The 22,973-nt window shown below is 37.8% G+C and overlaps 5 protein-coding genes across 17 annotated transcripts; 1 reads left to right on the top strand and 4 right to left on the bottom strand.

Moving 5' to 3' along the window:
- Window positions 1-740: 740 nt before the first annotated feature.
- LOC125212701 (uncharacterized protein At5g39865) lies at window positions 741-2,189 on the bottom strand. Its single transcript, XM_048112940.1, has one exon. The coding sequence runs from the start codon at window positions 1,576-1,578 to the stop codon at window positions 871-873; it is 708 nt and encodes a 235-aa protein (XP_047968897.1). The 5' UTR covers window positions 1,579-2,189; the 3' UTR covers window positions 741-870.
- A 1,069-nt stretch (window positions 2,190-3,258) lies between these two features.
- LOC125213033 (ubiquitin-activating enzyme E1 1-like) lies at window positions 3,259-8,419 on the bottom strand. Its single transcript, XM_048113381.1, has 6 exons — window positions 8,041-8,419; window positions 7,327-7,544; window positions 6,005-6,799; window positions 4,616-5,484; window positions 4,097-4,529; window positions 3,259-3,994 (listed from the first exon to the last, which is right to left on the bottom strand). The coding sequence occupies exons 1-6, from the start codon at window positions 8,402-8,404 to the stop codon at window positions 3,398-3,400; spliced, it is 3,276 nt and encodes a 1,091-aa protein (XP_047969338.1). The 5' UTR covers window positions 8,405-8,419; the 3' UTR covers window positions 3,259-3,397.
- A 1,481-nt stretch (window positions 8,420-9,900) lies between these two features.
- Window positions 9,901-13,921, bottom strand: LOC125213034 (transcription initiation factor TFIID subunit 15b). Of its 13 annotated transcripts, none has more exons than XR_007174843.1 (8): window positions 13,608-13,921; window positions 13,328-13,493; window positions 11,994-12,642; window positions 11,529-11,679; window positions 11,352-11,430; window positions 10,927-11,137; window positions 10,783-10,817; window positions 9,901-10,147 (listed from the first exon to the last, which is right to left on the bottom strand). XR_007174843.1 is itself a non-coding variant. In XM_048113382.1 (6 exons), exons 1-6 carry the CDS (start codon window positions 13,786-13,788, stop codon window positions 11,023-11,025), a joined length of 1,341 nt encoding a protein of 446 aa, XP_047969339.1. In that variant the 5' UTR covers window positions 13,789-13,921; the 3' UTR covers window positions 10,645-11,022. The 13 variants fall into 13 exon arrangements, 1 of the variants encoding a protein (XP_047969339.1); XR_007174841.1 differs by having other exon boundaries at window positions 9,901-10,214; XR_007174839.1 differs by having other exon boundaries at window positions 9,901-10,446.
- Window positions 13,922-14,876: 955 nt separating this feature from the next.
- On the top strand, window positions 14,877-17,708 carry LOC125210734 (DNA-directed RNA polymerase II subunit RPB7-like). The gene is made up of 7 exons (XM_048110317.1): window positions 14,877-15,025; window positions 15,761-15,905; window positions 16,011-16,176; window positions 16,267-16,317; window positions 16,703-16,768; window positions 16,875-16,943; window positions 17,399-17,708. Exons 2-7 carry the CDS (start codon window positions 15,790-15,792, stop codon window positions 17,462-17,464), a joined length of 534 nt encoding a protein of 177 aa, XP_047966274.1. The 5' UTR covers window positions 14,877-15,025; window positions 15,761-15,789; the 3' UTR covers window positions 17,465-17,708.
- A 478-nt stretch (window positions 17,709-18,186) lies between these two features.
- On the bottom strand, window positions 18,187-21,493 carry LOC125211095 (malonyl CoA-acyl carrier protein transacylase-like). The gene is made up of 10 exons (XM_048110785.1): window positions 21,078-21,493; window positions 20,483-20,568; window positions 19,912-19,978; window positions 19,557-19,699; window positions 19,419-19,467; window positions 19,197-19,334; window positions 19,031-19,111; window positions 18,779-18,955; window positions 18,615-18,701; window positions 18,187-18,523 (listed from the first exon to the last, which is right to left on the bottom strand). Exons 1-10 carry the CDS (start codon window positions 21,390-21,392, stop codon window positions 18,461-18,463), a joined length of 1,206 nt encoding a protein of 401 aa, XP_047966742.1. The 5' UTR covers window positions 21,393-21,493; the 3' UTR covers window positions 18,187-18,460.
- Between the last annotated feature and the right edge of the window lie 1,480 nt (window positions 21,494-22,973).

Here is a 22,973-nt window from a genome sequence, read left to right on the forward strand (position 1 = left end):
TTTTGAAACCGATTATGTATTATGTTGTTTTACTTCTTTACCCTTTTAATGCACGAAAATGGACAAATAATGCAATACGGGATCAGATTGTCACTTTTAATCTACTCCATCCATTCCATCAATCTAATGGTTGATATTAAGAAGAAGAAAGACACTTAGGGGTAATAGGACCTTAATGCTCCCCATGGAATGATTAATGATTTTATAATTTTGTTCGACTTTAAATATAGTCTTTCTTGTATGATTAAATAAATCGAATATATTTACTCAACAATTTTCGCAAGCGTAGTTACTTGTTGTGTTACATATTTGTATAAATATTAGACACTGAATAAAAATAACTAATAAGTCATAGAAAATCAAGATATAAAAAACAGTTTTACTTTTTTTCAGTCCATCAACAAAATTCATTCTTTAGTCCGTCCCTAAAATGAATTTTTATCTATTTATAATAAATTTCTCTTTGTATTTTTTTTAATTTACTAATTTCACATGAAATCCATATCATCTAATTTTACATTAATATTTTTTATATAAAATACATAAAAATATAGAATAAATAAGCATGTCAAGCCCATAAACTAAATCAAAGACCCAAATAAAAACCTAACAATAATAAATAAAGAAGAAGAAAAGCATCTTTTTTTATGAACTTTGTGTTATCAACAAACAAATCAGAAAAGAAAAACTACATAGAATTAATCATAATCGAAGATTAAACAGTAACAAAAATCACAAAATCGAAGAAACAGGTGGATCAAATTTAATCCCAACGTAACACTCTGAGTCACATAATAAAAAAAAAAAGCAGTAATTAAAACACTAATTAATCTGGTGTTTTATTAGATAATAATAAAAAGAAGAAACAGGTCATGTAGTCGGCGCAGGGGAGCAAGAGCAAGAAGGGCACCTGACGAGACCATTCTCATTGCACGAGGTACAACTCCTGAATCCGCCTTTCTTCCCCCTATAGTAATAGCATTTGTGGCTCCCATCGCACTCCTTGCACAGCACGAATCCGTAACCGCCGCACACCCCGCACGTGCCCGGTTCCGCCGGCGGCAGCCCCTCGAGGTGCTTCTTCAGCTCGCCGCTCTCGTGGAGGCGCCGCACCTCCTCCGCGCCGCCGAGGTACCTCCCGCCGGTGAACACCCTCGGCAGCGTCAGGAGCGACTTCTCCGGCTCGCCGAGGATCCGCTGCAGCTCCTCCATGAAGCGCGAGTCCATCGCCAGATCGCGCTCGTCGATCGGCACGCGGAACGAGCGGAGGATCGATCGGACGGCGCTGCAGTCGTCGAACGTGCGGCGGATCACGCGGAGGCTCGTGAAGTACACCACCACGGAATTCTCCGCCGCCGCGCCGCGGATCCGGATCTCGCGGGCGGCGGGGATGGACAGGGAGCGGAGGAGCTCCTTCGCGCTGCGGTTGCGGTGGTAGATCGACGGAGAGGACGGCGAGCGCGGGGAATCGGCGTCGTCGTAGAGGAGGCTGTGGACGTCCTTGAACGACGAGCAGGCGAATTTCAGCGTCGGCGCGTCGTGGACACGGTTTCTCGCCTTGTTTCGCCTCAGCCACATCGGAATTCGGAAACGATCTGCGTGAAATCGAATTGAGAAATTGCAGATTTTCGACACGGATCGAGCTGGATGGATTTGATTGAATGGTTGATTGGGAGAAGCAATTGCGGCAATGCGATCTAGGCAAACGCCAATGCCTAGGGCGGAAATTGAATTGATCAAACGAATGTTAAACGAAGCAATTGCAGAATTTTGAGATGGATCGAGCTGGATGGATTCGTTTGTGGATTGAATGCGTGATTTGGAGGAGAAATTGCGGCAATGCAGAGGAAAAGGGAAGGGAAGAAGGAGGAGAAAAGCGATGAGGGTTTGGGTTTCGAAGGTGGTGAGAGTGCAGCAGAGATTCACACCCTTTTTTCTCACTACGCATTTTTTTATCAGCTTTGCTAGAATACTTTCCACTTTATTATTATTAAAAAATAATTGTCAGATTATTTATTCGCTTCATATTTGACCCGACCAATTATTATGGCAAATGGAGTATGATATTTTGGGAGTAATGTGAATTGTATAGTAGCTACCAATATATTTCAGATTTATAGTTTCTTCGAAATTTGGATTAATATGTAACATAATATGTAGGACTAAATCCAAAACTTTTCAAACTCTTTAGAAATATGATAACTTTTCAAATTAAGTATGTACAGATTCAAGGAAAAATTATTTTTTTTCATGAAATATTCGCATAACTATCTCCGAATCAAACCATTTTTAATTATGAGCAATTCAGTGATGAAATAAATAATGAATTAATCCAATTTAATTTAAAATTTAGAAATATTACGCGCATGCAGAAATTAATCCAATTTAATTTATCAAGTACTCCCTCCGTCCACGAAAATTCGTCCCGGTTTGACCGGGCACGAGTTTTAAGAAATGTAATGGAAAGTGAGTTGAAAAAGTTAGTGGATTGTGGGTCCTACTTTTATATATTAGTTTTATAATAAAATGTGAGTAGGAATGAGTTAGTGGAATGTGGGGTCCACTACCAAAAATAGTAAAAGTGAAATGGGACAAATTTTGGGGGACGGACGGAAATGGAAAACTGGGACAAATTTTCGTGGACGGAGGGAGTAATATCCATCATTTTTGGTTGACACCATCATTTTTTCAATAACTAAAATAATATCCGTATATTTCTAAAATAATAGACAAAATAGTTTGTGGTAGAAGGTTGATACATGCAATACACCATACTCCAATTATCAAGTAAAAGATAAAAATTGGACCCTTTCCAACATTTTCAAAACTTAACAAGTCATATAACCAACACCAAAATCCTACTACTCCAATTTCTATGCTTCCCATAGCAAAAATGCAAATATATACTACTCCCTTCATCTCAAATTAATCAAGTCGTTTTTTTTTTTGTACGATATTTAAAAGAAATATTTAATGAGTCAAAAAAAGAGAAAATAAAATAGATTAATGAGGGAAAAAAAAGTAAGTCTGAAACATAAAGTGAAAGAGATTTTAAAAGTTGAATTTTTTTGCCAAAATAGTAAGACGACCAAAAAAAAATAGAATACAAATCAATTAGCTTCGTCCTATCAACTAACTAGGAACGAAGCAAGTACTAACAAATACTCCACTAAGCTCTATATGAGAGTAGAAAGAAAATGCAGTATATCAAATTTTGCAGAACCCAAAATCAAGAACCGTGACACAGAAAAACACAAATACTCAAAGTGCTCAAATTCACTCTAAATTTATGATAGAAGAGTCCAAATCGTCTTACTATGCGTCTCACATGGAACTGAAAATATCAGAAGTGAAGGAAGTTTAAAGGATAAGGAACCTAGTCACGTGAACCATCCGATCAGCGGAAGTAGATCGATATTTGGGGAATATCGACATCATTGTCCTCGTCATCCTCACATGCTACAACAACATCCACGTGGTTGCGGTATGCTGGCAACTCCACCTTGGCCACATCCCGTACAAGGTCCGCGATCTTCTTGTCCATCCGGTCCTTGTGTCGAGGGAACATGCTGTTGTAGAGCAGGCAACTTCCGAAAGAAATGCTGTACGCGTTCAGTCCTTTGTCGGAAAGCCATTTTAGCAGCTCCCTCAAAGTCGGGTTGTTCTTTATGATCCATCTGTCCCACACGGTCCAGCTCATGTCCTGGTGCTTGACAACCTTGGGAGCTACTGGCTCGGCGATGGAGAAGAGCGGGAGAGCAAGGTTGGCAAATGTGTTGCGATAATCTTCTACCTTGTGGGACCCATCGATGACTTTGTAAAGCTCGAGGCAGACCAGGCCGGTGGCCATTGCTGTGGAAGTTGCAATGGCTGGAATGATCCTCCCAGCAATGAATTTGGCTTTCAGCTTGTCCACTTCGGGGATGCTGTAGTTTCTCGCCCTCATGTTTGCAAGTGCTGCGATCAGGTCCATGTGATAGTTCGTGTCGTCGTCCTACACAGTTAAACATCAACATTGTGGAGAAAGTAAGACGCAGAAAGTAAAAAACAAAAGTCATTCTTAGCATGCTAAATATGTGTGAAATGAGACGTATACCTTCTCAAACTGGATCGGCTTCATCCTGAAGTTTGGTGGTAATGCCTGGCAACATTTCTCAAGCTTCGATATTAAATCATTAATAACAGCAGCATCATCAACGGAAGCAGTAGCGAGGCTAGTAGCTTTCTCGTCAGTCACAATTTTCGCATCCTTTCTCGGTTGGAAATCAGGGACAATGACTTGATCAATAGCCTCTGACAGTTTCTTTGGGTTCCTCACCCAATCAGGTATAGGGATGCCAAATGTCTCGGCTCGCAGTATGGATCCAGCCATGATGAAGTGAAGATGGCTGGGATCAGAGGTAGAAAACTGCAGGGGACGAGGGAACCTCTTTGGTGCTGACCAGAAAGGTGCGCCAGTGCTGGTTGCAGCATCCTCGGGGAAGGTGAAAGCTAACTGCTTCACCCTGTTAGCAAAGTAGTCTTCAAACCTGCCAATGGACAGAAAAATTGTATAAGCATATGAACAGGAAATCCGACCCAAAATGAGAACATAGGGGGGTTGAAAGAGATTTACTTTAGACGGGCCCACGTAATACAATCTTGGAATGATTCACATCGCTCCCTGTCAAGACACTCAATTACACGTTCCAAGTTGTCCCTTGCTTGAGCATCCCCAGCATTTCTCGTCGCAGAGGCATACTCAGCTGGATTAGAAAGATAGGCATTCGCTTCAGCAGGTGTCTTTTCCAGCAATCCCTCAAATTCTGACCGGGCCCATGTCAAACAGTGGTCAATATTGTGTGGGAAGGAGTGCACAGTGCACATTGGTGCTTGTTTCTCTGGGGGATCACGGGAGGCACCATAGTTTTCCGTCAGGTGGGGAATGACCATTTGAGTATTACATTTGGCACCCAAAGTTCCAGACTCGAGAAGTGGTTTCTGGAAATATAAGCATCTCTGGTCAACATAAAGCCTGGCATTTACATTGTCCAGGGCATTAACCACAACACTGATATTCTCCCAGAAAGTATCATGAAAAACATTCTCAGTCTCCGTCCCAACACGATTCTGTAAAGCTTCTATATGAAGCTTGGGATTGATTGCCAATGCAGCAGAAGCAGCAACAGTAGATTTCGGCTGCCCAATGTTCCAATCTCGGAAGAGAAATTGCCTACTTAGGTTACTCTTCTCTATCACATCATCATCAGTAATAGTTAATTTTCCAGATGATCCACACGAAACTCCCATTAGTGCCAAGTTCTTAAGAAACTCACAGCCTAGAGCACCAGATCCAACAACAAAAGTTTTTGCATCTTCTAGTTTCTTTTGAAGCTTAGACCCAAACACTGAAATCTGGGCATCATAACGGGTATTCAAGGGTCTGAAGTCACTGGGATCAATAGGCTCGGTAGGAAGTGATTCTACAGAGTCAAAGTAAAAGAACTGCAATACATCACAACAGAAAAGTTAAGTTGCGTTACAGTATAATTTTTACACCAGATATTCCTAAAATACAATTACTGCAGCAATAAGTGGAGTAACTGTGCAGACTTAAATAATTATAGATGTTATCAATCACACAATGCATAGACAATTTAGACCTAAAGTGCACAAAAAGAGAATAAAGACAAAGCCATTCAATAACATTAAACCATCCGATACATCCAAGAGATGAACCCTTAGCCTACATAAGGGCCCAGTCATAACTTATTACCAATATAGCATCACATATTTTACAAAAACTCAGGGCCATAAAGAGCAAATTTGTTCAGAAACTATCGATAAGGCGACAAGCCTTCTACACTTTCTATTGTTAAAAATATCAAATAGGGCCTGGGGGACTGATTTACAGATCTACGTAGTAGGCAGTAATAGTTCCATTATCCATCTACTCAGAATGAGAGAAATAGAGGAAATATAATGAAAAACAAGTTGAGAAAGCTCTCAGTAAGAGATTAATGACCTGAAAAAGAGGATGAAACTTTCCAGAGCATGCCTTCATAACCTCCTGCCCGACAATGCCACCGAACATGGCAGCCATAGGATTCAGAACAGCTCTAGCACCAAATGCGAAGTGTCTCAGAAGCTTAGGATTAATATCATCCAATTTGCCATCACCTAGGCTTTCATTCATGTTACTGGTTATAGATATCAACTTCTGGGCATCCTCTTCAGAACCAGCAACTGGGTAGCGCCCCAGTTCAGACACAAACTTATCTAATGCTTGGAATGCCAAATGTAGAAGAGGAGGCCTGTCAAACTTGGAGAAATCAGAAAGAAGGAAATCACCAGCATCCTTTAATGCCTCCTTCAGTGGCTTGAAGTTCAAAACCTTGGGCTGTTTCACTTGGGTTACAATACCACCTCTTTCATATGCACCATAATTGGTTGTATCGTCTTCAAGAGTGAAAGAGTAGGGACGTGCACTTTTTACTTTTCTTGGTTTTCCATCATTTAGTTCTGTCATTCCTCGGACTTCCGAGAACACAACCAGATCCCCATCCTGAAACTCAAGCCTCTCATCATCCACGCATGCCACAAGGGCAGGGTTGTCGTTACTGATAGATGCAATAATTCCTGTATGAGGCTCCTCACCGTCGACATCGACTACAGTGAATGCAGGTCCGAAATCACAAAAAGCACTACCAAATAGACCTCTTACTTCTGTCTTAATGAAAGCAATAGGTGGCTGATGATTGTGACAGAAGTCATTGAACTCAGTTGCACTATCTAAATTGATATCAGTAAAAACCACAGCCTGCGTAGGTGACATTTATCCTAATTAGGAATAGCTGAAACATATACATAATGTATGATTGGCAGTGAATAGTGATGGAGTGCAGGAAATTTAAAAAATAAATGAAAGCTTTTATTCCAAAATTTATTTAGTGCCAAGAATAAAGCAAGTGTCGAACAAGCAGTAGCTGTCTTGTCAGGCCATATGCCAAGAAAATCAAAGTAACAAAGGATGTTTTCAGTTACACACTTGAATATAATGTAAATGAAGAAATATTTCAGTCACGTCCACGTGAATTAATCTTACTGAAGCCTCGTCTAAATGAAGTGACACATGAAATCATAACATCAAAGAGTACTTTATCTTTTGCATGCTTCAATGTTGTGGCATAAAGGCACAGTTCTAGGATTATAGAAGGTACATAAGAAGCAATGTGAAACTAAAAGCAACAAAGAAAGAGGCAGAAAGAGAGGGGGCTTGATATGCCAGGAATCAACGATAAAAAGTGTGAGCAATACAAAAGAGAAGAAAGTATATTGAAGAATCACCTGAAAATCCGAGAGTTGTTCTTTAGTCAATTTTGCAGTCAAAGTCAGAACAGTCACAGCATTATTTAGTTCTTGTAGCTTCTGAACTGAAGCAAGTGCCCTGTTCTTACCCAAATCTTTTTCTGTGAAAACGAAGTTACTAGACAAATCCCACAACTCCACTGTTCCTTCATCATGCAATGTCACAGACTTCACGCCAGCAAGGATAAGGTTCTTAGCTGAAAGTGTTAACAATCATTGAGTTATGATAAGCCTCTCCATCCTTATTCAATAAATAAGCACCCACACTCAAGTCAAGTTGTAATACAAGTATTATCTATATCTAGAAATAGAAATAGACAATTTCATAAGAAAACAGATATGAATCAGAGCCACTGAATAAATGGCATGGCATGAATTCTCAAGAAATCATTTCTTTGCCATCATCAGGACCATGAGGAGCCACAGCAATAACTGAATCAAAAACTATCAAGAGAAAACCTCTCGCAAAAGTCCCAAAGACAGTCACAGACTAACAGATACGCATAATCCATTTGATAACTATAGCTTCAGTGCACCCTACCTTACTATCAATCTTGATTCCAAGATAAAGATTGAATACATCGAGCTTCTACAAATACGAAAAACTTTTTACAAGCACATGCATACACAGCATCAAACATTCACGTAAAATATAGCATCAAAGTATATTTGAGAGTGTTAGAAAAAATATACCTATCTCAACCCCAAGTCCTTGCATTCCAGACACAAGAACATTAGACGCAAACAATCTTCTCATTGTCTCTCGCCCGTAGACAGCCAGCTGCCGGCTGTGGAGATCCTCGTCAATATCGCGCGGAGTTCCATCATCAAACGCCATGTCAGTGACTGTTGGTTCGCTGCAGTTTCCGCTGCTATTACTGATCCCTAAACCGCCGCTGCTGTTCTTGGCCTGGTTGTTTGAGTTCTCGGTGCAACAAACAAAGTGCTGCCTCTTGACGCTTTCACAATCACTCACGTTAACAGACTCTCCTTCCCCTGCTCTCTTTCTAGGAAGCATATAGTGCGACAAACTGCTAAAAACACGACGAATCCCCATCGAAACAACCAAAATCAGCACATAACACATAGGAAATCTCGCAAATTCAGGATCGAGCTGAATCTTCAAATATAACAACAATCCGGAAGAGATCGGAGATTGTAGCACTACCGAAATGGAAATGGAAATTACAGATAAAATAACAAAGCATCTTCCTAGGTATTGCGAAATCGATCGAATAATATGAACAGTCAATCGATTCCAAACACAATAGATTAAGTAAAGCATGAATTTACCGGTTGCAGCTTCGGAGAGGAAAGAATGGAACCAGAGACGGAATGTTCGAGAGCTATAGAGCGAGAGAGAAGATAGAGAGAGATGAAATGCGGAGAAATGATTCAAGATAGAACAGAGGGTTTTTGTTGATGTGTGAGACTTTATATAAGGCAGCTCTGAAATTTCTACTACTTAATACTTATTTTATTTTATTTGTCTCGATTCTTTTTTGCACGTATCATTTACTCCACTATTTTCATTAACGATTTTGTAAAAAGGAAAATGATATAGAAAATTTAAATTATTTAACCATTGAACTTTAGTAGTGTTAGCTTATCTAGAGAATCATTTTTCATTAGTAATAACACAATTACACCACATTCAAAGTGGGTCAACTGCCTTTATAATTTATCACGATATCTATTTTCACATTTAATAAAAAATATTGTATCTTATCTCTTTTCATAAATATACGGTGTTATTTGGGAAGTGATTATCTTGATTTGGACAGGAGTACAATCGACTATCACTTTTGAGATTACTTAGAGTTGGACAAAAAGAAAAACAACTTGAATTAAAAAAATAGTGACCTAGAGAAAAATAAATGAAATGGCTTAGACAAATTCTTTTTGCACCCATACCCAACAAGATTAAGTGAGTACCTAAAATTATGGTCTTCATTGAAAAAAAATATTTTTAATCAACAATACTACTATATCCCTCCCTCAAAGGTATATAAAGTAGGAGACTGAGAAAAAATAAAAGAACAAATATAAGTTAAGCATGAAAGAAAGTTATCATTTTAAAATTTTGACTATATTTTATAGACATCCTAAAATGACAAAATAAAACTATTTATAGTTGAAGAATGGAGTACAAATTGCAGTCTAAAATTAATTCTACTAGAATTAATGTGACTGTGTAAAATCAAATTTAAGTGAATGGAAAAAAATAAAAATTGATAACTATTAATATGAAAATTTTCTTGTACGTCATATTCCGATATTGGGATGAATTCTTATTTATTTATTAAGAATAGTTGATGACACATTTTATTTTGTTAAGGGTCAAATCACCGCAGCTACATGAATAGTTAGGGAATACTATAAAATCATCTTTAAAAGAAAAGTTGCCAAATTTTACACCAAGCAACCTATATTTTCGTGAATTGTTGGAGATAAGAAACACCTTAAATCTGTTATTGCTAATTTAGGTATATATGCCAAAATAAACATTATGCCAACACACAGAAGACAAATAATTCGAAAACGCAGTATCAATAGAACATGATAACCCCATATTTCATTCTTCAAAACACTCATTCAAAAGTGTTTTTACATAGATGTTTTTCTAAATCTATTTCTCCCATGAACCTATGCAGGTGGAAGCTCCTGTATGCAACCTCGAGAAAACACTAAGGGCAAGTAAAGAGGGCATATCGCGACGAGGGAAAGTGCATAGATCTTTTTCAAAAACCAAGGACGAGGTCATGTCATTTTAAGCCATTCTCAACCTAACATGAAAATCCTGGAGTAAAATCGAGCATTAAACACCGGAGGGTAATGTTTCTGAATAATGGGGCAGTAGCACTCTTCTAGCAAAGTTGCACAAACTGTATGTCAGTTCATCAAACATTCCGAGAGTTCTGGAAGCCACGACTAGTTCTCCGATCAACTAAAACAGACAGCCACAGAGAGCATGTGCAGAAAGTAAAAGCTTATATAGCAGCCCAATTTTCTGCCTCTTGCACAACACTTCCATGACTAGCAGGATTGGGTTTAAGATTAGCCCGATTGACCTCATATTATGCCATGAAACGGTAAAATCTAAGACAAATGGGCTAAGAATAAATTAATAAGGTTTATACCTAAGCCAGACATCACATTCAAAGTTCTAATAGTAAGAGATAGTAGGATAAAACAACATAAGAACATTATCCCGTACAAGTTAACCACACACTCAGATAAACCCACAGTTTTGGCCTCGTGTGCAGGAGCCAGCACAAAAAAAAAAAGAAAGCAAAATGAATAAGAAAATAAGATGCATAACTTTCAGAACATACTTGTTTATAAAAATGATGCAGATACGAGAAAGCTGCACCACAAATTTAAAGTTCAACTTAGTAAGAAACACTCATGACTCACCTGATAAGTTCAACCTACCTTTAGTAGCAGCAATTTGGAGAATCCACTTCCCTCTATAAAAAACATTCACACAGTTCATATCAATCCTTAACTCCGCACCAAGGTGCTAACAAGAGATGGGAAGGAGACAAGGTATATTGTTCAGAGCAACGAACAACCTACCTCTCATCTCCAGTTAGAGACAAATCCGCTTACGGAATAAAAATAAAAACCCCTCCCACCATTAAGACTAGTACATTAATATCCCTTCTGGTGTGTCTAGTATGGACGCGAACGATTTCCGCCATGATAATTTCTATCTGGACCAGATGAACCACCATCTCGATAGTTGTCTCTCCGTCTATCACCTCCATAGTTGCCTCTACCACCGCCACTGTAAGCAAAGAGGTTCATCAAATATAATAGACATTGTTAATGAAAATCAAGGTATTTACTTCAAAGCTTATAAATTCAATGCAACACGTGAAAATAGAGCAATATATATATATAAAACAAAAAATGGAGACAAAAACGAATCACTAGAAAGAGCATGTGAGTTATACTAGCACTTATAACTGAAAAATGTATTTGAGAGAACATTCACTTACCCGCCACCATATGAGGGAGCTTTTGGAGCAGATTTCTCAGCCATTGTGACGCTAATTTTGTGTCCTCTCATGTCATGCGCTGTTATTAAAAAAACAATGTAACCGATCACAGATAAACTGAGAAAGAAAGAGAGAGGAATCTATCATATTCGAGGAAAAGAAAGAGAAGCAACATACAGTTGAAGAAACCTCCAGCTGAATGTGCTGCAGATGGATCTTCATACGATAAAACTCCATCGCCTTTATTCTTTCCTTGTTCATCTGTGTATAATTTGATGCTCCAGGGCCACTGGTCTTTGTAGCCTCGTTTTTGCTTGATCCTGGCGACCTGAAGGTTGGAAAAAAAATACAGCTAAGTTAATCAAACTCTAAGAAAACCTAAATCAGACGACTGTTTCATCTGTAAACAAATTCAATTGATAGCCATGTCTTTTCAATGTATCCCCAAACTTACTACTGTTATCATATTTTCAGCCATAGTTAAAAAACATCAGTGATGACGAAGCAAAAGGGGCTAGATTCTAGAGATAACATACATGACCTGACACAAAATATATATAGCTACACCATTCCGCTACACCATTCTATCAAAATATACACAACTGCGCCATTAACTGAAATAAGACACAAAATTTGCATTACTTGGCCAATACTTCCAAACAGTTCTCTGAGCTCATCAGTAGTGACATCTGGAGGCAAATTTGATATGTAAATTCTCGCATTATCACAAGAATCCCCACAATTTTCGTCACATTGCTTGACCTTTTCAGGAACCTCTGCTGGAGCACTGCCATAACCACCTGGGTTTCGAGGACCTCCGCCATATCCACCAGACGAACCCCCTCTTCCACCTCCACGGTTTCCACCTTGACTATCGCCACCATAACCAGCCGGGGCACCATATGAAGGAGGGTGTGAATTATTTCCCCCAGTATAACTTGTAGGTGGAGGGACTGAATCAGGAGCATAACTATGGTTTCCACCATATGCATTCGGGGGTGCATAACCACCAGCACCACCATAAGAAGGGGGAGCAATGGGAGCGCTCTGTCCATAACCACCATCATCCCTTCCTTGACTACCACCCTCGTAACCATTTCCACTGCGACCACTGCCACCATCATAATAGTTACCTCTTCCACCTCTGCTGTTTTCATAACCTCCACCTCTTCCACCTCTGCTTTGACCACCACCACCACCTCTACCCCCACGGTCATCACCACCACCAGCAGGAGACTGTGTGCCACATTTGTTACACTCAGTTCTTCGGGCAAAGTTCAAATTCCCGCAGCTACATCCATAGACGCCATAATCAATTACCACCAGTTGATAAAGGAAACTCAGATATCATATCCACATGTTGATGTCAAACATCTTATCACACCAAAACATCTATTCAACCAAATAACCATTCTAAAGCAACACAACAAGAACATAAAGCAGAGACGAACCTTTGGAAGTTACCACCCAAAAGAACACATGTATCATCCAATCAATGAACTATAACTCTTAACAATTATACCACCAGCTCAAGGTTATGCATTAGAGGAAACTGAAATTTCTATAATCAAATGCCATCTGAATACAAAAAACTGGTAAAAGACCGGCTTTAGAACAGTAAAATAATACAAAATTAATCACATTGGAATCAGTTCCTTTTCAATGAAAAACAAAGCATCAGTAAAACATGACACAAGACACAATATGAGAAGAAAAGATAGCGCCTTGATGAATCCAGCAACTATAAATTTGCACTACTTCATGTCATGCTTACTACATCCAAAACTAAACAAAGCACTGTAATCAATTTCCCACCCATCAGAGAAATGTAATAAAGTAACAATGAACTTTATAATCACAAATGAATGCTTTCTTCAGGTAAAACTCTACTTTATCACAACACAGTCCCCATAAAGAACATAACATAATCATAAAAATTAATTGAACATATTGAGATGCACAAACAGCTCTGTTACCTTTGATTGGGACAACGCCAATCACCTTCCCTGCCGCTTCCACCACCCCGACCACCTCCCCTACCACCGCCGCCACCACGTCCACCACGGTCCCCTTGGTATCCACCGCTGCGATCACCCTGGTATCCACCGCCGCGATCTCCCTGGTACCCACCACCTCCACCACCTGCAATCAATTAACAGATCTAACATCATAATCGCTCAAATCAACAATTCAAACGCAAACAAACTCAAATCTCACACAAAAAAACTGAAGCGGAAAAAACAATTAACCCAATACCTCTATCACCTCCGTATCCACCACCACCGCCGCCGCCTCTTCCACCGTAGCCTCCACCGCCGCTTCCTCGATTACCGTATCCTCCACCTCCGCCACCGCCATAGCCTCCGTAGCTTCCTCCGCCTTCGGAACCACCGTATCCACCACCGCCGTAACCTCCATCTCCTTCTTGACCGTACATCTTCCTATTTCAACTGAGCAAAACAAATCGAATCAAAAATTCTCCCCCTAAATAAGCGAGAGCGAAGAGAAAAGAGGGCTTCAAGAGGATTGAGCTAGGGTTAAGGGAATCACTCTGAAGACTGTCTTTCAAGAGAATAACGAGATATTTTTTCTATTGGATTTGGATTAGAGCGTGCAATCCCCTGCGGTCGGGCGTATATATGTGATGCTGTTAACCAATCAAGGCGGTTCAAGTCGATTCTTGCCCTAAACCAAAATGTGTGGAAACTACTAGGGTCTACGAGTATTATTTTATTTTTATTTTTATTTTTATTTTTTAAAATATTTTACATATTTAAAACTTACCTAAAACGTTAGTACTTTACTTGTCATTTCTTTAAGATGGTTTATTGATAGAAATTGTTATTTTACCTTTTTCACAATAATTTTTCACATAAATACATTGCCAGTCCCACAAAATTATTAAGGAAATTATTTCTAATAAGCTTTAGAAAACAAAGAACAAAATCGTTTTTATTTAAAAATTAAATTTGTTTAGAAGTAAGTATAATCAATTGATTTATAAAATGAGTATAAATAACATGCCATAATATTTTATACTAAAAAAAGTAGTTTCTCCTTTGTTTTAATACTCCCTTCATTCCATAATAAAAGTCACATTTTATCATTTTAGTCTGTCCCACAATAAGAGTCACATTTTTCTCTATTACTTTATTAATTTTTTTGACCGAGAGAGTAGTTAAAAAGCTAACAAATATAAAATCTTTGCGTTGAGCAATTCTAATGTTATTTGCTAGATTTGGAAATTTGGTATTGGATTTTAGAATTTTAATATTAAATTTTTTAATTTTTATATTATTATGTAATTATTATTTTTATAATGACATTCTTTTGATTTAATGTATAGATTAGTTAACCAACCATCCCAAGCAAAACTAAAACTCGAACAAAACATTAATTGAGTTTCATGATTTGGGCTTTCATAGGGGCCTTCTAAGCTATAAAAGAACCCATTTGCAGGCCCAATTTATAATATTTTATAAATCTAAATTAGTTATTCTTTCTATTAGAAAAAGATAAAAAATTACTCTTTATAGTTTATACCAAAAAAATAAATTTTACTCCAATTGATCTCGCGTTGCTTTCTCATACACACACAGAGACGACTGACCAGCTCAGCGGCGGCGGCGGCGGCGACGGCGGCGTTCTAGTCAACCGGTGCCCGACGTAGTAAGGTCGGAAGTAGCAGCATCATTGACCGCTATTGTTTTTGTGATTCGTTGTTTTTTTTGTGAATAATCGCGATTTTGAGCTACAAATCCCTAAATTTCGAGCTAAGAATTCGTTAATTTTTATAATTCGTTGTTTTATTCGTGAATTTGAGCTAATAATCTCTAATTGTTTTGCATCAAAAATTGATTTGAATTTGGGATATGGAATGAATAAAGACATAGTACAAAGAGATTGAACCCTAGAGCTCAAGTTTTCATCGTGATTGAGTATTTTTGTTTTCATTATTTTGATTTCTCCAATCTTACCTCTTTCAATGGGATACGAATCAAATCAAGCAAGTTAGCTCAAATTGTAGAAATTATCAATGGTTTAGAGATATTCCAAAGTTCATGTCCATCTTAGTAAACAATGGATTTGCTTATTGAATTTTAAATATATTTAGGTTAATCCTCAATAGTAAACTCCCTCTAATCTCTCATGTAGATCTTCTCTTAATTTTTTATTTTAAGATGATGTGAAGAACTTTTCATGTGAAAATGTCTAGCTGCTTGATAAGAGAATGGCTTTAAACTATGCATAGATGTAGGCAAGCTCAACTATGCAAAATCATGTAATTCTGTTTAGTATCCAAACCGGAAAATGATGAAGTTCTCAAGTTCCAACTTCCAAGTTGAATGATTATTCTTTTGGAGTTCAAATTTTTCAATAAGACACTTGAACATAGTATTGCTTATCAGAACTTAGGTTCTTCAAGAAGAGGAGAAAGATGTTTTTCCACATGGTATTGGAGAGAAACATGCAACTACACCCTCGTCACTTTGGCCGTGATCTACGGGATAAGCTTGTAGCCAAGCTCATGAAAGATGTTGAAGGCACTTGCAGGTTACTGAATTGTGATTCTACATTCACATATTTGTTTTTTATTTCTGGGTGTTGATGTTGGTTGAGAAATGAGGTGATCACTCTTCGTCTATTGTGTTGTTACAGTGGCCACCATGGGTTTATTGTTGCAATAACTGGGATTGAAAGTGTTGGGAAAGGTCGTATTCGTGATGGAACCGGATTTGTTGTTTTTCCAGTTAAGTACCAGTGTGTTGTTTTTCGACCTTTTAAGGGAGAGATTCTGGAAGCTGTTGTCACAATGGTTAACAAGGTAATATTTGTGATTGTCATGCCATTTTGATGTCATGCTATATGTATATGCATTTTTTCTAATGCATAAACTCTGCTTTGATTTTTTCAGATGGGATTTTTCGCTGAGGCTGGTCCTGTCCAAATCTTCGTGTCCAATCATGTTAGTGGTTTTATTTTTGCTTTTTAGCTATATTTACTCTTACTATTATGATTATTATTTACAAATTACAAATCTTTACATTCCTTAGGATGATATCATCTTGTACTAGTTAATCCGCATTGTAAAATATAGATTAATTAAGTATGAACAATGGCTACAAAAAGTCTGGGCATAATTTGATAATCATATTAACTGAAGGATTTGGAGCCAGTGGAAATCTATAACAAATTTATTGAATGTTGTTCTGATAAATTCTTACTACAATGGAACTGTGTTCATGGCTCTTTTTTTTAAAACTATTTCTGTCTGATACTGATTTGAATTTATTAGATTTTAAATCCACATTATATTGAATGATTTGAAATCTCTCTCTCTCTCTCTGTAGTTGATACCTGATGATATGGAATTCCAACCTGGTGACATCCCTAATTACACTACTTCTGATGGATCAGTATGTAGCCCTTCCTCCATCTTTTTTCTGTCACAAGAACATGATTGCTGATCTTTAATCAGTGTAATTAGTAAGCCCCTTGGTTGTTTCTTCAAATCATTGACAGGTTAAAATACAAAAAGAAAGTGAAGTCAGGCTGAAGATAATTGGAACTCGGGTTGATGCTACTGAAATTGTATGCCCTCTGTTTATTCATTTGCACACAAGAAATACTTTTTTCACTTTTGTTTACCTTGTGTTTCATTGCTCTTGGCTATCTCATGACTTTGATAGCTTAAATTTCTCAAATATCTACTACTTCTGTAGTTATATCCATGGACGTGTGATTGGTCGAGTCTCACTTAAATGATACTATTGATACCCTATGTTTACAAAATGTTCTGCACCGAAGTTGTAGTTCTCCCTCAACAATGTTCTGCTTCCCTCGTGCTCTGTGTATCTATATTACACCCATACACATCTCAGCAGCGCCCTTTTTTTATGAATGTTTTCTTCTTGGTTGAAAATTCAAATTCTGTGTTTAAAAGTATAGAGCCTCTGATTGATGCTATGCTTTTTATGGGTCTACTGTATCCGCGCCTCTTCCTCCAATAGCGCCACTAGCTATGACATTTTGGTTTGTTTTTGCAGTTCTGCATCGGCACCATCAAAGACGACTTTCTGGGTGTGATCAGTGACCCGGGTGCAAACTCATGATGTGTTCGGTAGGCCGTTGAACTTGACTTGACTGCATTGTAATTTTTACTGCTGAATTGTTGGAGTAAACCTCCTCAAAATTGGCCTCAGTAGCTACTAGTTGAATGTTGAGTATGATCTGTTATGTTAGTATTTTAATTTAATGGAACATCATGGTGTGAAGTTTGTGAGAAAGATATCACGGTGACATTTGTGTGTAGAATTTAAATTTATAGTACGAGTAGTAATGTTTTTGTATTGTTAATAGAGTATGAGCCTCATGTCATTAGAGAGAGAAACTTATCAAAAGCAGCTAATTTCTGTAAACATTGCAATTGTGAATTAAAATGTATTCATTTTTAAGTCAAAATTGATTAAAATTGAAACGTTGCAATGCGATTAGCACTGATATTTTAGCATGATTTGTGATAATGTATAAATAAATATACTACAACATACAAACAAGAAGCACCAGTGGTAGAATAGTACCCTGCCACGGTACAGACCCGGGTTTGATTCCCGGCTTATTTTTAAAATTGTTGTCACTATACACGACTAACTTAATCTTAAATTGTTTTAATCACAAGGAGACTATGAAATACTGCAATTTGGTCCAGAAAGTTGTTGGAAGTACTTTTCTACAGATTTTTAAGGTTGCGACTTGCGAGTACATTTTTCTTAAAACACTACTCACCCTAAATAATTGTAGAGTAGCTTAATAAGCACCACAAAAGCAATGAAAGTTGGGAGCAAAACTCAATAAATTATCCGCAAATATGGACCAATGTATATCAAGCTCTCACTTTAATCTCGCATGAATTTCAAAACATAACCGTTTATTGCTTCCTTCTACTCTGGTGTTCGTCTATTGTTAAAAAATGAAACTACAGATAAATCTGACTGGATACCTTAAGTAACGATAATCTTTAAGATCCTATACGCTCTATAGCATCCTGTTTGCTTACGCGGATAGGTTTCGCCAAAAAGCAGCTCAAAAGGCTCGAAGAAGCAGATGCTTTAGGCACCAATGTTCTCAATGACAGCTCCTTTATCCATCCTTTTCACAATGCCAGCTATGACCTAAAGCGGACAACAAAAAAGGCCGTTCATTTGGCATCAAAGACATTCGGAATTTCATTATGATATAGAACATGGTATGTTTGAATGCTACCTTCCCTGGTCCTAATTCATAGCTTTTTTTCAATCCTCTGCTCAACAAGGTCTTCACGGTTGTCTCCCATTGGACGGGAGAAGTCACCTGGAATTGTCGACAAGATACGAATGATTGGATGGTAATGTGGCTCTGGATGAGAATTAATGGGGGCTGATGTTTACCTGGCGAGCTAGTATTTTCTTGATTGTTTCTGGGTTGGCGTGTGGCTCTGCATCAACATTGGATATGACTGGTATTCTTGGTTTTGTGATTACTGTTGATGACAAAGCAGCTTCTAATCTTGATACAGCAGGCTCCATAAAACCCGTGTGGAAAGCTCCGGCAACGGCTAACCGGACCTAAGTTCATAGTTGAGGTCAAACATCTGATGCACATATTGACACAGAGCAATGCTGAGAGAAGGAGTGGATTACTGTCATTCGAGCTTTAAATGCTTTCGCCTTTGCTTCAACTGCTTCGATTCCTTTAAGGCCTCCGGAGACAGCATAGTTTCCCTATGAGAAACAGTACTCAAATAAATTATTTTTGGTTATTAGGAGAGCTGTGTTGGGATAAACTTATTCTAAAATTTGAACTTACAGTGCACAAGAAATTGGCAATTTGAACTTTATTTGCTTCGTCTACATCTTCGTTCGCAGCATCGCAGAGGGCCTGCACTTTATCAGAGTCTAGTCCAATAATACTAACCATGGCACTTTGAGCAGCATCAGCGGCATCCTGGTGGTAGCAAGAGAATAAGTTTTCATATCTAGGAGCCATGACGATAATGCACATAACTAGTGTTTAGTTGAAAGCATGTACCTGCATTGCCTCACCCCTTAACTTGACTAGCTTAAGCCCATCCTCAAAGCTGAACCACAACAAGAACATCATCAGAGATGAGATTTACTCGAAGCATAATGCTACCTGAACAAAACAGTTATTCGGTTGGTAGTATACCTAAATGCTCCAGCAAATGCAAGGGCCGTGTATTCTCCTAAGCTTAGACCACATGTGACATCAACAGAGTCAATTATTTGCTGACCTCCATCGCGAGCTCGAAGCACCTCAACTGCTGCTAAACTTGTAACATAGATAGCCGGCTGGGAAATTGATCCAGGAAATATATAAGTTCATCAGTTGCTTTTTTTTTTAACAAGAAATGTAGTATTTTGATAATTGGGAATGTGTGTCCATTGATGGAGCACTATTGTCTTGGATCATATCAAGAAAAAGTCTCTGTTTATCCTCTTTCAAGACTTCGATAAGAATGGTATTTTGATAATACACCACGACTCAGGATATGACAGTTTACCTGGCTTAGGACAGTGGAATCAAGCTTCTCTTTTGGCCCAGTAATGCAAATATCCAAAAGGTCGAACCTTAATTCAATCAAAAAGGAATGGTGTAAGATACTGAACTTCTAACATTAGAGAGGAAAATCAACCAAAAGAGATCCTCAAAAGTCAAAACCAGTTCGAATGGTGATATCATAAGTAAAACAGCCCATCATTTGAACATGCCGCAGTCATCAGCTAAACAATCCCAAGTGACTTCATCATGACATGATAAAACCATTACCTCCTTCTGTTTGTACGTATATTATAACGACACATTAGCCTAATGTCAACACCTAAACCTCTCATACAGTCATATTTCGATATTGTCAATAAGAGCCATTGGTAACGGACAGTTGGACCATCAAGAATTAAGGTGAAAAAAGTTAGCACACCTCAATGGAACACCATGTGGCAACATTGTTAAGTTTCAACTTCTTAAATTATTCAACATGATATTCATCTATGATTAATTTACGTAATTTCGGGCTGTAGCCAATAGATGTAAGATTTGGTAAAGCAAATAATTACCACAGAGTAACGACCTACCCTAAAATATCATTAGCTCTCTTGTATAATTCAGCTGCAGCAGGCACCTTTTGAGCCTCCACTCCCATTCCAACAGCTTGTGCACCCTTCAAAGTAGTACAAATATGATTAATAGCACAAATAGGTCCCAACAGCCTTCAAAGAACCATCAACAGATACACCAGAACAAAATCCTAAATGCATTTTTACAAAACAGTGACAGTTCTATAAGGAAACCTGAGCTAAATTTTGGTGCCTTTTGGCTTTGTCTTTTATAGTCAATCAGAGATCAACGAAATTTAATGATTTCAGTGATAGAATAAAATTTAACAATTTGTATAGCTGGACAATCAAAACACAGATTTAACTGCCATAAGCACTGAAACCTTCAACACTTTAAAAATAGGCGATTTAGAAGCCAGTAGAGTAATATTTCAATCGTTGCACTTTCAAGTAGTAAACAATTCACTGCAGTTCATCGTGAAACACTGAACTATTTATTGTAAACAAAACAACAATGGAGCTACTAATCCTAAACTTAATAATCAAATCCGAGCTACACAGCATCAACCACACACATAAAACAAAACTGCAAAAGCTCAAATCGAACACAGACCTGGCCAGGGAAGAGGAAAGCAGTAGAAGGCTTATAGTCCTTGAACAATGCATCATCGACGACCGCCGCCTCCGATCCGACGGCGGCGCTCATGGAAACCCTAGATTTCCCCAAATTAAGCCGCGAAAAACTCCGGATCTCATTTCTGAATCCCAGGCTGACGGAGCTCCTGAAGGAATCGGCGTCGCTGAATGCCGATTTGGAGAGAGAGACCGAGGGGAGCGCGACGGCGGAACTCATTGCGGCGGAGGGAGGAGTGAGGAGAATGCGATGAAGTGGGAAGCAGTGGTTGTGGTGGAAGAGAAGCGTATGCATAGAAATTAAGGGAGTGTTTGGCGGAGTAAACAAAGAAGATGCTTCAGAAATGTCGTTAGCCGGATTTAGGCTAACCGTTGTCCTTCCGCACACTATGCTTTCTATAGGTTAGTTTTTATGATATATTTTCAATTCCATTCCATCGTTTTTGGTTACGTTTATTTTAAAATAGTACGCACAAAATTTTTACGAACGAAGAATGAAAATAACCAAAATCCTACTACCAATGGGTCATAGTCCAGTTGGCAGTGAACTGGTGATCTTAAGGTCACGGGTTCAAATTCAGCCACACGCTAAGAGACTTTCGGCCTTAATCTCCTAACCAAATCGAGTAAGATTAGTTGGATTCTGCCCAAGGCGGGTTCGGTACACCCGTGGTCGAACAAAAAATACAACCAAAATCCAAAGAATAGGGAGGGTGCAGCTGCTGCACTTTGGCCCATATACAATAAGAGCATCTACAATAGCCAATGTTTTAAAAATCGGATCGGCCGGTGAATCGGTGAGGCTACTGGTTCACGGTTCAACCGGTCCGACCGGTTTAATCACTGGTCGAATCGTTTTACCTTGCAAATATAAAAGTAAATATACTCTTACAAAATATATTAAATTTAGTGAGTAATATATTACAATTAATATTACTCCCTCTGTCCCGGCTATGATGGCACATTGCTTAGCCGGCACGGGGTTTTAGGAGTTATTGGTTAAAGTGTTTAATTGGAGAGAGAAAAGGTGAGTGTAAGCATTAAAGTGAGAGATAAAGAAAGATGAACATTTTAATAAGAGTGAGAAAAGTGGTTGAGTGTATTAATTGGAGAGAGAAAATTTCCAAAAAGAAAATGTGTCATCTTAGTTGTGACAAACTAAAAAGGAAAACGTGTCATCTTAAGTGGGACGGAGGGAGTAACATATAACAAAAACATATAGTATTAAACATTTTAAGTAAATTAAATATTAAGAGTATTTAAAGTAAGTGAATGGTAAAATTTAAATATTTATTAAATATATAAATTTTTAATTAATATAGCCAAAAAAATTACATATTTTACATATAATAAATAGATAAAATTCATATTATCTCAAAACATTTATTTGGTGAAATAATATTATAGACAATATATAAAACTAAACATCAATTTTTAGTTAATTTGGATAAATACATACTATAATAGTATTATTAGTTAATACATGAAATTAAACTTGAATTATTAGTAAGTTTGGAGTAATATTTAGTAAATATGGAGTAATAAACTATATTAATAATATATATATTATATCAATAAAAATAAAATTTAGTGGCTTATAATAAAATTTAAACATATCACAACTAAAAATTATTTTAAAGTATAAAACTAAACACAAATTATTAATTTGTGTGGAAAAAAAGCCATAGAGTTAATATATAACAATAATTAATGTTCACAATATTTCATTCAAGACCATGTGGTGGAGTGGTAGAGGTGTTGGTTTCTTACCTAGAGGTCTAGGGTTCAATCCCCTCTAGTCTCATATTTTAAACAAGGTTTTAAACATAAAAACCGGTTTCTGGTTCAATCGGTCCGACTGGCCGGTTCCAGCGGT

The sequence above is a fragment of the Salvia hispanica genome, chromosome 3, assembly GCF_023119035.1.
Source record: "Salvia hispanica cultivar TCC Black 2014 chromosome 3, UniMelb_Shisp_WGS_1.0, whole genome shotgun sequence".
NCBI lineage: Eukaryota > Viridiplantae > Streptophyta > Magnoliopsida > Lamiales > Lamiaceae > Salvia > Salvia hispanica.